The 14,993-nt window shown below is 44.1% G+C and overlaps 1 protein-coding gene across 1 annotated transcript in view; it reads left to right on the top strand.

Annotated features, from left to right (window-relative positions):
- The window catches only part of EEIG2 (EEIG family member 2), a 571,287-nt gene extending 557,910 nt beyond the window's left edge, over positions 1-13,377 (top strand). The window contains exon 11 of the mRNA XM_085602240.1: positions 7,696-13,377. Coding sequence (XP_085458366.1) covers positions 7,696-7,738 — 43 coding nt within the window. The 3' untranslated portion in view covers positions 7,739-13,377. The remainder of the gene's footprint in view (positions 1-7,695) is intronic.
- The last annotated feature ends 1,616 nt before the right edge of the window (positions 13,378-14,993 follow it).

The following is a 14,993-nucleotide window of genomic DNA, read 5'->3' as shown; positions in this document are numbered from 1 at the left end:
CTGCCTTAATCTGCCTGCAAAATGTATGTCTATCCTTAAAGAGGCAAGTAAACCCATCACACAGGCCTGCTATGCAGCTAATTAAAAAGGATTTCTCCGGGGAGGAGCCTAGCGCTTGACCAAGATGGCCGCGTGAGCTTAGAGCTCCCGAGACCCTCGCGCCCTCCGTCGACTATCCTGACTCAAATCCTGATGGTATGCATGGCACCGTGTTGCTGAGTTGTCAGGGAGGCGATTGATGCTACCCGCGACCGGATCGCCCACCGGGAACCGGACTTATGACTGGCGAAAGATTGCGGCCTAACTCCCGGAGATGCCAGGGGCTAGAGTTGGCAGGATGCCCGACTCCTAGTTGATCAACAACGGCCTGGTGAGGTGTGAACTACCGGACGGAGGCCCTCGCTCTTTCACTTTCGGTTTCGTTCCCTTTGTCTGCCCGGACACTGTAGTGCTCTGGGTGGTTCTATAACCCCAGGGACGCTCGGTGGGCTATTTTGGAAGAACAAGGCGGACCTGCTCACTCTTTATACCTCTCTCTGAGAGGGGACGGTCCTCACTGCATCGGACTGCTTGGAGTCCATTATGTCGGGCAAGGCAGAAGGAGATAGGCTGAAGACTAAGTCCACCAGGCGGGGAACGTACTCCCAAGTCAATAGTATGGACCGCTACGCCCTCCTGAAGACATCGCCGAGTGGATTGAGCCAGGCGCCGGATGCCCAGAAGGAGGACTCGCCTGGGACCCCGGAGCTCTCCCTGCAGGATGTCATGGGCGCGCTTGATGGGATGCAGACCTCGATGGGGAGGCAATTCGAGGCCCTGGCGCATAAGGTGGATGCCATCCTGGTAGATGTCAACTTGATCCGCTCGGACCTGGGCAAGACAAACGAGCGCGTTAAGGACCTGGACCACAAGACCACGGGCCTCACTGATGAGGTCGCGGACCTGCAGAACGAGGTCCGGAAGCTGAGGGCCGAGAGTGACCTCGCCGCCCGCCGGCTGGAGGACTTCGAGAGCCGGTCCAGGCGCAACAACGTGCGCGTAATCGGGGTCCCGGAGTCCTCGGATGAGGCTTCGGCGGACCTGCTTGTGGAAGATTTGATCCTCAACCATCTGAAGCCTAAGGGCCTTGGGAAGTTTTTTGCGGTGGAAAGAGCCCATAGGGTGCCAGGCGGACGGCCCAAGGCGGGTGCCCCGCCGCGGCCGATTGTCGCCCGGCTCTTTCATTTCCGAGATCGGGACGCTATCCTGCAAGCTTCGAGGGTGACGGGCCCAGTCCCCTTCCAGAATGCGTCGGTGAATTTTTACCCGGACTTTACCCAGCAGGTGCAGAGACAGCGACAGAGCTTCCTGGGGGTGAAGCGAAGGCTTCGGGAGCGGGACCTAAAGTATGCCATGCTTTTCCCCGCCAGACTACGGGTGGTGCATGAAGATCGGACATTCTTTTTTGACTCTCCTGTTATGGCCGACGAATGGCTGGACGCTTTGCCCCGGCGACGGACCGGGGACGACACAACTGAGCATGGAGACAGTGGCCGGGATGGACAGGGCTGATAACTCAAAGCCGGCCTGACTTGATTTGACCATATTTGTAGATTTGAATAGAGTGCAGTAACTGTGGAGGGTTGCGGGAGGACGAGGGGTGCTCTTTTCCTCCCTTGGGGTACTTTTTGTAGATTTTTGTTTTTGTAGGGCGACAGGCACACTGCAAGTTGGGGGGGCTTTTTAAGCTGCAGCAGGGGTGCAGGGTGGGGGGAGTTATGGGGAGTTTGAGTTTGTTGTTGGGGGGTTTATTTCTGCAAGGCATGATGATTATCCTCAGGGCTGTTCCATGGTGGCGCCTCGGGTGTGGGGTGGGCCTCTTTCCGTTTGAGGATGGGGGGTAGGGGCTTAAGTGTTATAAGCTGGAATGTTAATGGTTTGGGGGATCGCATTAAGAGGGGGATTGTTTTGCAATTTCTGAAACGCTCAATGCCAGACGTTGTACTGCTGCAGGAGACGCACCTCATAGGCAATACGTGCTATGCCCTGAATAGGAAGGGGTATAAATTCATTGCACACTCGGGATTCTCTTCTGGGTCCAGGGGGGTGGGCATCCTCGTTAGAGCATCGCTGCCTTTTGAGGTGGACTCCACCATTGTTGACGATAGGGGGAGGTTTGTGGCGGTGGCGGGGCGGTGGGAAGGAAGGACTTTGGTTTTGGTTTCGGTTTATGTCCCGCCGGCCCTGCAGGCCGCCACATTTGCTGAGTTGGGCAGGGCTTTGCTGACTCTCCCGGGGGGCATGCTGGTAGTGGGAGGGGATTTCAACGCTGTGGGTTCCGGCCTGCTGGATAGATACCCGCCCAGGGACACAGGGGGGGCTCAGAAATGGCTTCCAGACCTCCTAGACACGTTTGGCCTGATAGACTGCTGGAGGCTCCGGCACCCCACACAGAGTCAATACACGTTTCACTCCGGGGCGCATGGTAGCCTCTCCAGGATTGACTACCTGCTCACTTTGGCCGCACATGCCTCGTTGATATCCGAGGCGAGGCACATGGCACGTGGTATCTCTGATCACTCGCCAGTGTGGATCCGGCTGGATCTCGGTCGGGAGGGAGGAGGGAGGGTGGCCCCCATTAACCCTTGGTATTTCCGAGACCCCAAGATGCGCAGCGCCCTGGTAAAGGAGGTAGATAATTACTTTAAGGACAATCTGGGATCCGTGGACTCGGCGATCTCGCTGTGGGAAGCTTTTAAGACCGTGCTTCGGGGGGAGGCCCTCTCCCTGGTGGTGACTGACAAGAATCGGAGGGATTGCGAAGTGCGGCAAGTAGAGGAGGAGATTGCGGCCCTTGAAGGGGATATGGAGGAGGAGGTCACAGAGTCCTCATTGCATGAGCTTTGCTTGAAGCAGGCGGAGTATAGGGACCTGGTGACGGACGCCGCCAAGACCCTCAGCAGGGAACAACAGGGCCGTCTGTATGATGTTGGAGATAAGGCAGGGAAACTCCTGGCGTGGCTGGACAGGAAGGAACGGGTCAATAGAGTGGTGCCAGAGTTGATTGGAGAGGGGGGAGAGGTGATTGTGGAACCTGAAGGGATTGTGGAGTGTTTCGCGGAGTATTTTCATAGGGTTTATTCCTCTGTGTCGGACAGGCCGCCCGAGGACTCGTCTGATCTCCTTCGTGATATCGAGTTGCCCTGCCTCTCTGACATAGATAGGGACGATTTGGATGGCGACATCACGGTTGACGAGGTGGCAGGGGCGATTCGCGCGTTGAATTCGGGTAAGGCCTCTGGACCGAACGGACTGCCGATCGATCTGTACAAACTGTTCCCGGATAGGGTCGCCCCTCACCTGCGCGCCATGTTCTTGGAGGCGCGGGGAGATGGGATCCTTCCGTTGGATCAGCGGCTGGCGTCGATCGTGGTCATACACAAAGAGGGTAAGCCCCGAGATAGATGCGCCTCCTATCGGCCCATTTCACTCCTCAACGCTGAGCCGAAAATTCTGGCCAAACTCCTGGCAACCCGTCTGATTAGAGTACTTGGCGATCTGGTCCACCCGGATCAATCTGGCTTTATCCCGCACCGAAACACAGCATTGAACCTTAGGCGTCTACATGGCGTCATCGCCAGGGCGGGCACGCTTCGTGAACCGGCGGTTGTGGCATCTCTCGATGCCACGATGGCCTTTGACACGGTGGAGTGGGCATACTTATGGGCCGTGCTGGCCAAGTTTGGTTTCGGTCGCGGGTTTGTGAGTTGGGTCCGGTTGCTGTACGAGGGGCCACTAGCGAAGGTCGTGGTGAATGGTCGGGCATCTGCTCCGTTTCAGCTTGGAAGGGGTACTCGGCAGGGCTGCCCCCTGTCGCCTCTGTTGTTCGCCCTCGCCCTTGAACCGTTGGCTGCGTGGATACGTTGGCACCCGGATATACGGGGCCTTCGGTGGTCGCCCGATCACGAGGACCGTATTTCACTTTATGCCGATGATATCCTGCTGTATCTTGCCTCACCTAAGAAGTCACTTATAGTGGTCTGTGACGTACTCGCATCGTTCGGTAGGAACTCGGGGCTTGTGATTAATTGGGGCAAATCGTACTTGTACGTTCTTAGTGGCGAGGTCCCACCGATCCCTAGAACATGTTCGATACAGGTTGCCCAGCAGGGTTTTGTGTATTTGGGGATTTTTATATCCATGGATCCTGCTGTGCGCTATGAGAGGAACCTGCTCCCCCCCTTGGCACGCTTGAGGCGAGATGTTGAGGGTTGGCGGAGGCTGCCGCTCTCCCTTGTTGGGCGTGCGGCCCTGTTCAAAATGATGTCTCTTCCCCGCTTCCTCTACGCCCTCCAGAACACCTTGGACTGGGCACCGGCTAAATACTTTCGGGAGGTCGAAGGCCTCCAAAGGACGTTGCTGTGGGATGGGCGGCCGCGAATAGCTATTTCAAAGTTGACGCTCCCATGGTACGATGGGGGCATTGCGCTCCCAGACATCCGACGGTACTACTGGGCCACGCAGTTGAGCGCGATCAACCATGGGTTTTACGGCCCTGCCCTCAGCCCTGGGTATGCCATGGATAGGTGGCTGCTGCGCGGCGGCAACTACTACAGGGCGTTGTATTCGCGGTCCCTAGACTCGTCCCTCACGGGGCCCACAGGTGTGGCGGTGCGCGTATGGAAGATGGCGACCGACTCGCTGGGCTGGAAGGACAGGCTAACCCTCGCTACCCCATTGTTTGAATCGGAACGGTTGGGAAGACTCTGGCATACGAAGGGCTTTGATAAGTGGGATCTGATAGGGATATCCAAGGTGGGGGATGTGCTGCATAAGGGGAGGGTGAAGTCTTTCGAGGAGTTGCAGACTGAGTTTGAGCTAGGGCCTTCAGAGTATTTTAGGTATATCCAGCTGCGTCACGCCCTCCGATCAGTCCTAGTGGAGGGTGAGAAGGTGCCGGAGTCCTCTCCCCTTGAGGACCGAGTCCTTGATGGTCATATGCCCGAGAGCACGATTTCGCTCATATATAAGAAGTTGATAAACGTCCGGGCAGACTTGCTATTGGGGCTGAGAGAACAGTGGACCAGGGATGGCCTCGAGTTGGATAATGAGGACTGGCAGTCAGCGGTTTCTTCGCCTAAGGAGGTTGCGATCCCGTCGCGTCTGAGGCTGGTGCAGCTCAAAATACTGCACCGGGTGTATGTTACGGGGCCACGGCTGGTCCACATGGGATTCTCGGAGGATGGCCTGTGCAGAAGGGGATGTGGTATGGTGGGTACTTTCCTGCACATCATTTGGGAATGTGGGGTCATTGTGGAGTTCTGGAGGAGAGTCCATGCAGTTATGGGGGAGGTGACGGGCATTGTGGTACAGCCGGAGGCGCGGTGTTGCCTCCTGAACGTTTGGGGGCCCACTGATCTCGATGAGGCACAGACCCAATGGGTGACTCTGGGTAATATGGTGGCTAAGAGGGATATCGCGCGATTATGGGGCTCCCCGGGTCCCCCTACACTGACCGCGTGGAAGGAGAACATGGATTGGAGCATGTTTAGGGAGAAGACGGTCTACTGCTCTAGAGGTCGCCCCCGGAAGTGGCACGCCATCTGGGGGCGGTGGAACCAATATAGGGGGGGAATATGTCTTGCCCCGGATCTGGAACCTCCCGAGGAACAGCCTTCCCCCTGACCTACCTTCCAGCACAGTTTGGTTTAGGTACCCGTTCTGGGCCTCTGCTGTTCCCCTTCTTCCTCCGCACACAGTCTTATAATTAGTAGATGAGTGGGGTCCTGCCTCCCCTGGGGGCTTTCGCCATGGGATTTCAATGTTCTGCCTTGCTGGGGTTTGTTGTGTGTTTTTCTGTGTTTATTTAAAATTGGACCTTTGCATTACACTTCGTACTGTATCCGGGACGCATTACTGTATCTAACTTGCAATGCTGCCGAACCTTCGGGCTGTCGGCTGAATAGCTGTGTCCTGAATTTCGAAATAAAGGTTTTCAAAAAAAAAAAAAAAAAAAAAAAAAAAAAGGATTTTTCCACTACTATCTTCCAAGCATATAGATCCTCCCAAACCAGCAGTCCAAAAAAATAGTATGCTGTCTTCTTTATCATCAGACTTCAGGCCTCGCTGACACTTCCATGCGTCTTAATCTGGCTGCAGTCGCAGCTCATTTACATAATAGAGAGCACTCCTTGTTTAGAATCCAAGTCATCAAAGCTTTCATGGAAGGGCTCAAAAGGCTTATCCCACCCAGGGTACCTCTGGACCCTATCTGGATCCTCAAAATAGGGCATACTTGTCTCATGGACCCTCTCCTTTTGAACCTCTCCACTTGTGCACTCTGCAGATACTGTCTTGGAAGATTGCCTTCTTTGTTGCTATCACATCTTAAAGACATGTCGGCGAGCTCCAAACTTTTACTCTGGAGGAGCCTTTCTTCCAGGCTCATAATGACAGTCATTCTTAGGACAAACCTAAAGTTTCTGCCAAAGGTGGTATCCCTCTTCCAAGTTAACCAAACCATGCAGTTACCAGTTTTCTTCCCACAGTCGAACTGGGTTGCAGAAGGGACCCTACATACTCTGGATGTCAAACATGCCCTCCTGTACTACTTTGGCAGTCCTTTTGTAAAACTCAGCAACACTTAGTTGCTTTCACCGACCATACAGATGACATACTCTGTCCAAAGGGGGCATCGCTTCATAGCTTGTCAAGTGTATTCAAACTTGCTATACTAAGGCCAAAAGGCAACTGACTGCCCCCCACAGACTAAACTCGCCATGCAAAAAGAGTGCCTCTATGGCCTTCCTTGGAAACATCCCTATAGCTAACATATCTAAAGCAGCTACTTGGTATACTTCTGCACACCTTCATCAGCCACTACTGTGTGGACGTCTTTGCAGGCCAACAAGCAAAGGTTGGCCAAGCTGTGCTCTGAACTCTTTTTCAGTCCTCTACAACATCCTCTGGCTTGCCCCCGCTTAGGGGAGTGCTGCTTTAGAGTCTGTGCAGAGGATGTTTATCTACAACTACACATGCCCCAAACAGAATGTTTTACCCCGTAAGCATCTGTTTGTAGCATGTAGTGCTGTAGTTTCACATGGGCCCACCCTGCTCCCCGGAAGCTGCTAGTCGTTGCAGATGGATCTTTCTCCTTCTCCTTTTGCATGGTTATCTATCTTTTATTTGTATGCTCCTTCTGCATCCTCACCTGCCCTGCGGAAAACAATCTAACAATGAAGCTGATGCCCATGCGTATTATCAGTCACTGGAGAAGTCACTGTTCCTCATCACTCTAAAGACGTTTTCGAAGAAAAATAATTTGCACACTTCCAAGCCCAACACTAAGTGGTGCATGTGAATCTACAGCACTACCTTACTGGGTAAGTAACATTTGTTATGCTGCACATGAATGGAGGGACAAAAAATATAAATAGGTTGTACGGGGTTGCCTGTCTTTAGAACTTGTGCCTAAACTTTCAGAAAATAAGGAATGTGATGAGCAAGAACTGCACTTACATTACAAAATTTACACGTAAGAAAAATGTATAAAGCAAAATAGACTCGTTCATGAAAAGACTACAATACATTCAAGTGATATACTTTTTTACATTTAGGGTATCCCTAACAAAAACAGTTTCCTGTGTACAAGTATGTTATTTCATCGTTGTCATTTTCAAGGCACACTGATTTAATTGTTTATAACTCTTGTTTCAGAGTCGGGGCTAGTGCTTACGAACAAGTGGTCATCAAGCGCTAGAATGGAACTTACATTCTGTGGAATAGTTTTGGAATCAATATTCTTACTTCATGTTGTACTTCCAGTTGCTGTCAAAGCAGTGCTACAAAGAATTAAGTGGAGAATAGTTGAACACCCTGAACAGACCAGTCACCACTGGACTGAATAATTTGAGAGTGCCTCATACTTCAGCAAGGATGTAGTTCTTTGACATTTATTGTATGCTTGAATTGTGTGATTCTTCCATACTGTTGTTAGAATGTCAACTCTTTCCTCACTAGGTATAAACTGCAAACATATTTACCATAGTATGTGGTATTTCTCAATGTTTACATAGATGTTCATGGTCAGTAATATCATGCTCGCATTTTGGAACTTTAATATGTGATGTGTATTGCAACACTGATTTCAACTTGCCAGTCTTTAGCAAATCCTGTTAAAAATATATTAATTGTTCTTAGTCTATAGATCTTTATAACAATCTGTAATATGTTTCCATCCCTATTCATGCTCTGCAGGTAGTTAGTCATATAAAGTTATAATTTTAACAAATTTGAAACTAGGGAATTGGAGTTTCAGAAGACTATTCACAATACCTATGGTGTGTACAAAATAACTTGTTTTACTGTAGTAGGGCTTTATGGAAGCAGGTATTTAAAAAGCTGGCATTCATTAGAGTGTACAAATGCAAAAAGGAAGTAATCGAGTTGATTTTGAAGGACGTTGTTGCCCCTGATTGCGGTAATTCTAGTTGCGTTTTAGGTAGGTAGAGTAGGTAAATAAGGCTTCCTAAATTAACTTGAATCTTAAATTCTTATTTTTTTCAGAGCATGTAACACAATCAACCAAAAATGTTTTGGTACCAGGACACAATTTGACCCGGTTTTAAAAGACCACTGATGCATTCTAAAAAGGGACATACTTGTTTTTACAATAATAACATTTTGTTCTTTACCGTTTAACTTTTTCAATTTGAAATTGAAAACTCTACGTATCAATCTTTGTTTTAACATTTTTGCAACCATTCTCTTGCTTCGACTGTTTCTGATTTTGTGAACAAACTTTAGTCCTGGAAACTGGAGGTCTTGAGACTGATTATATTAGCAAATGTGCACAGAGAAATAATGCATTTTCCTGTTTATGGAAAGTGAAACGAAATGCAATCTTTTACTTGCACCTTTTTGCCTTTATAAAACAGCACTTCCTTTCCTCCTATGGGGCAACTTCCTTTTTCAAGGGGAATGTCACGCAAAGGATGGCAGTCTTAACTAAGAAAGTAATTACAAAAAGTCAAAATTATGAGAAATGAAAGCCATTTCTCATGCTCAACCTGGAATAAGTTAAAACATTAGTACTACAGAACAACAAGCATGAATTTTGAAATAAATATACATCTCTTTAATGTGCTGAAGTACCAAAGTAATGTGCGAGTACTAAACATAAGAACTAGCTGCCTGACTAAAGACAATTAAGAAAATAACTGTAGAGAAACCCACAGACATGTGCCATTATACCTGCTGATAGAATAAAAATTATCTTGAGTGTATTTTCAGTAAAGGTAGCACTGGGTAAAATAGATGGCAAGTAAATTGAGAGAGTTAAGCAAAAAATAAGTGATGTAGTAAAATAAATGATGAAAAAATCTCAAAAGTAATTGTGGCAGAAGCCATATTTAATTTGATATTTTATTTACATTTTGATGCACCATGATAACGCCCACCAAGGAAAACTAATACCTACAAACAAATATGATTTTTGTTTTTTGGGGACTCAGTCACGAATTGCAGATTTATTGATCGTATCAAGATGCTTAGAACTGTTGTTTGATTATGCATCAATAATTATTGTTTGTGGCCAGAAACCCTTATAGTTTCTGTGCCTAAAAATGCATGGTGAAAGGATTCGGTTTGAAACTGCATCACCTACAAAGATTATTTTTATCATTAAATTGACCTGTTATTCTAATGAAAAGTAGCTTTACTGTTCATTATAAAATTGTTCCTAATATTTTGGTTAGTATAAACGTTTCACTTGAAATTACTTCTTAATAGAGATAAACATTTTAGATAAATGCCACAGTACTGCTTTAAGTCTCATATGGCTAAATAACTATATTCCAGAAAAATATCCTTTAGAGCACTGAAGGTTCTAATTTGTGTGGCAGGATCCATACAAAATGAGAGTAGCCAGAACATAATCTAAAGGCAGAGTACAAAAAAGTGGACACTTGCAAGCTTTACTTGCTAATCACACATTTTCCTCTGGCTCCTTCAGTGAAAGTTAAAGGTTAGTAAGGTCAGAAATTATATAGAGTGTTTTATTCTTCATGCGCGTAAAATATATTTTGTGCTAAATGTAAGGAGTAGGAAAAAGGAAAATTAAGGAAATCTTAAAGCCTAGTGCAGTTTTTGTAGGAATGGAACAGTATAATATATGTAGTATGCAGCACAACATTTATTGTCTTGAAAAAAGCCTCTCCATTTCGCTATTTGAATATTTGAGAGAAATATTTTTCTACTATTTCTCAATCCTGTTGAAGTATTTTATTCATAGGTGTTTTTAAGTGGGTTATATTGTATGGGAACGGTTTCTAAAAATAAAATTCATTAACATAGAAAAATACATATCCTTTTATAACATGAAGACATAGAATATACAGTTCAGATATGGGTAGCTGCAATGGCGTAGTAATTTTTATGTTAGTTTTATTTGAAGTATTGATTTTAAGTTTATAGTTAATAACAGTCATCTTGTGAAGGACACGTGATTTATATACGCTAAAAGAAACGGTCTGTTTGTTTGATTTTTCATCCTTATAACTCGTCATGTGCATCTTTTCTTAAAAGCCAGTGTGTATGCCAGCTAAATCGGGTAATGGCATGACTGGCCCAACGTGGCCTTTTGTTATTGCATTATGAACATTTTGATTGGTTGTTAATTTTTGTGAGTGTATTGTTTGATAATATAGCTGGTGTGTTGGCAATATCCTCTTTTCTTTAACATCTTATATCCTTTTGGAAGACATAGTCTACCAATCGGACACGATAGAGAAGTCTTGGCATAACCAGCTGCAAAGCTCTGGTTGATGCAGTACTGATAGGAGACCTGGACTTTTTCAGTAATCAATTAATTGAATTAAAATTAACATCTCATAACGTTATGTCCTAGAAATTCAAGATGCCAACATTTGTATATGAAGCACTTCTGCTATCTTCTAAAAATATTATAAGTGGGTGCTTTTTAGATTAACTCCCTCTTGAACATGTTAAGTATTAATGCTAGCTGTTCAACTATATCTAACTTGAAAATGGGTAATTTCGGAGATTGCGTAACTATATGCCTTAATCTTTTAGAAACAATAGAGAAATACCCCACCATTTATTTTGTTATATCCGTTGCCTTTTCTAGTGCATTAGGGAACATTCCTTTAAATACAGCATTCACATTAATATTCTTAATCTGCTCTTGAATTCATCTATATGTGATTACATTTTTGAGCATTGTAAAATGCAACTGGATATATAAATCTGCACATTATTGCCTACCAGAAAGTTCTAAAGGCTTTATTTGGGTTAATATGTTCTAAATTGTATTGTTTACTCACTCTTCAAAAATCCAGGCATAAACATTACTCTTAACAATTCCCTTTGTGGCAGAGTATAATTAAGAGTATTTCAGGTCCATTAATTTGTCTTAACTAAAAAAAAAATTAAAAGAATTACTGAACACCACTGTGCTAAGGGTCATAGAATTTGCCATGATTGCTCACACCAGTCATTCAAGCTCAGGATTTCTTTCCTGGAGTTGAAACTACAGGCAGGTGACGAGTGGATATGTGATATTCACGGAGAAACAGAAGCTTTTTAGCTGCTGAAAGTTATCTCAGAGCATTATGTGCATCAGTACCACTTTTACTGCCAGAGAAATTTGTCTCAAAGTGTGTTTTTTAGATGCATGTTTTATTGTAATTGTAACTGTACCTTCTGCTTGACTCAGGTTTATGTAAACTGCTTGAAAGGTGTACTGGTTTGTCGCACTTGCTTCGAAAACATCTTTTTTGCACACACAACTTCATGTGTGAAAGGCTGTAAGGTGGATTATATGAGTGTTCTAAGCAAAATCTGGCTGTTCTTCAGGTAATATTTGGAAAGCGAGTCCTGTTACATGTTTGTTTGTGTTCTATAGGTACAACCCCTGATATGAGAGCAGAGCAGAGGTCTTGAGGTGTCATAGTTTTATTTGTTTCACTTCACGATGCACGTAATCGAAATTTAAGTTTTACTGAGGTCAGGTGAAATGAGATGCACTGTATTTCCTAAACTTGGGAAATACAAAATGTTACCAGATTTAAAAGCTAAGAACAGAACAAGCTCACAGATATTTAAAATGCTGCCTATGTTCCTCTCTACATTAGTTAGCAAATGGAGAATAACTACCTTGGTGTAGGCAATCTGTTTAATAACTGAAGTTGCCAAGAGTTGACAGGAATTGTTGGATCCGGCAACCTCCAAGCAAAAATTGATAGAACGCACTGAAAATGAAGGAGATGCTCATTAGTTGAACATAGTATACAGTACTAAAATTCTACACTGCCACAATCATCCATAACTGCTGTTCTTAAGTCGTTTAACTTTTTGGATAAAAAAGGCATACAAAATGAACGCTTCATCTGAAAATGCTATGCTTTTTTAACATTTAGCAAAAACTGTCACAATTATGTGCCTCTGACATAATCATTTAAAACGCTTAAGATGTTTAAACAGTCAGTGCTATTGGAATATTTATATATAACTGGATTATTTTGTTCAATCAGCTTTTCTATTTAACCCATTGCTAAGTATATCCGACTCCCTCCTTTACCACAATGTAGATATAGTGCCCTGTAAAGTGTATTTAACACTTATCGTGACACTTAGATATAAAAGTGTTTTTTTATACCAGCCCTTGTTCTGTTCACAATACTCTTCTTGTAACATGCATCTCAAATTTAAATATAAATGTGTGTATGTTCAAGACATTTACTAGCATTTGCCACAATGTTCATGATTCAACCTCTACTGCACAAAATATCTCTTGTATTAAACACTTGGATCCAGACTTCCATTACAATTCAAGGAACACTTTTGGTATCTAAAGATTAACCTACTACTAGCTAGATTATTACCTTCTAAATGTTATCAATGTAGTAAGCCATCCATTCGACGTGTAGTTTTTGGGCTCTTGGATTTTTTATTATGTAGCAAAAGTACGGGTAATATGCTTTTAGAACCAAGAGAGAATTTCCTGTATATAAGCTAAGCACTTGAGCAATTTGTATCAGGTCTGCCTGTGGACATGAACTCTCTTTATTTTATGCTTCACCTTAATTTAGCAATCTGCATGTTAACTCTGACTGGTTAGTTCATTGTGTACATGTTTATCAGGATACTGTAACTTGCTTTATGAAGTGATTCCATGAGTAATATATTTGTACTTGGAGAATGACCTTCACAATTGCACATACTGTACTTTTCCCTCACTGTACACTATACTTAATAATTCCAAGAAAACTGACAAATACATTTTTTAGAAATTTCTTTTTTATTGTAAAGTATTTGTAATAATGTGTATGTGATGTATTTTGTATGTTCAATAAAATTAAAGTCTTATGAAAACTGGAATGACAACCTCTGATTTATTGTGTGTATACATGGGTGACAATGGCTGTATGGGGGCAGAGAAGTGACCATGTTCATACTGAATCAGTAAATGAACATAAAACAAAAATAGTTAAATGTTGATATGGGATTAAGTTAGTACATGCCCTTTCTTAAAAAAAAAAAAAAGAAGTGTGGACCTTTTTTTTCCTCAAATTATTTTGACAAGTTAAACTTTAATTGGAAAAGTCCCAAATGTGCACCTTTCTCTGTCTGCACTTTCTTTCAAGAGTATGGACAAGTGCCATGGACTGGCTGAACATTTCACCAGCCAGTTAACTCCCTCTCACAACCATGCATCCAAAAATTCTTAGTGGCATTGACTCATATAAGTTAACAAGGTAGGGCAAGATTCCGAAAGCTAGGTTAGAAAGGCCAGAAATCTACTTGAGTCGGTTTTATTTTTCTGACTTTTATTGTGCTAAAAAGGAATCCCAAACATAGGATAGCTGCAGCTTTATATTAGAACTCCAGCTTCACAAAATGTACTTCTGGGATTTCCCCTAGGTGACAATTCTCCATGTTTAAATCATTCCATAGGGGGCCAGTCACGTTTAAAATATTTTTTGTTTGGAAACTGGATTGCCAAAGCCCAAGAAAGGGACAGTCCCCTCTATATAGAGCCTTCATAGATGTGAATTCAGTCTTTGTACATCAGATAGGACACTTCACTTCTTGAAAATAAATTGGAGTCGCAGAGGAAATTATGTATATTATATCAATATTATAAATGGATGGAGTCACTTTTGATACCAAAAACAGACATGACATACTACAAAAATGCCTATCTTTACAAGGGGGCTGGGGGAGGGGAACAGTCAAGATGGCTTTTGCCCCCCTAGTATTTGATGTATTTCTGTCAGATATGAATTAAAGAAAATGGGGTTTTGGTGAAAACTGGGGGGCTGCGGGTTCTTGAATAATGACACTGATGATATGCCATTAAGATACCATACTCCTATGGTATTTCAGCAGTTAATTAAATAGGTTAAGCACTAGTGCAAAAACATATTTTCTTATAGTCAGTTCTAAGAAAGCCAAAAAATGAGTGTTGGCAAAAGAAGCAGCCTTTGTCTGACGTACAAGAAGAAACCATTAGGCATAGACCTAGAAAGGAGTTATTCTGATGGATGCTTTTACTGCAGATTTCCACCTTTATATATTCCAGGCACAATAATTTATCTTAAAAACGTCTTTAACAGTTCTCCAGGAACAGTAGGTGGTGGTGACTCCATCTTGACATCAGATGTGGAGCCACGATTATGTCAGCGGAGCCCTATAGCACCAGGATCGGCGCTATATCAGTTCTGTTTTTCCGTACCATTTGACGTGGTTTAGAGCTTGACTCTCCTTATGAGGAGATTCTCTAACACACACAAATATTTTGTCAAATCATGATTAACTTTCTTTGGCATATTTGTCATAAAAGCATAAATCATATACAAAATATATATGATAATATTTTTTAAATACTAAATCCAGCATAAGCTGTTCCCCTTGTTTCTGAACCTAAAACTATTTCTAACTGTCTTAGTGATCACAACCCTGTATGTTTCTCCCTAGATTTAATTTCCAGGAAA

Source organism: Triturus cristatus, chromosome 4_2, assembly GCF_964204655.1.
Source record: "Triturus cristatus chromosome 4_2, aTriCri1.1, whole genome shotgun sequence".
Classification (NCBI taxonomy): Eukaryota; Metazoa; Chordata; class Amphibia; order Caudata; family Salamandridae; genus Triturus; species Triturus cristatus.
This window is presented reverse-complemented; position numbering and strand designations above follow the sequence as displayed.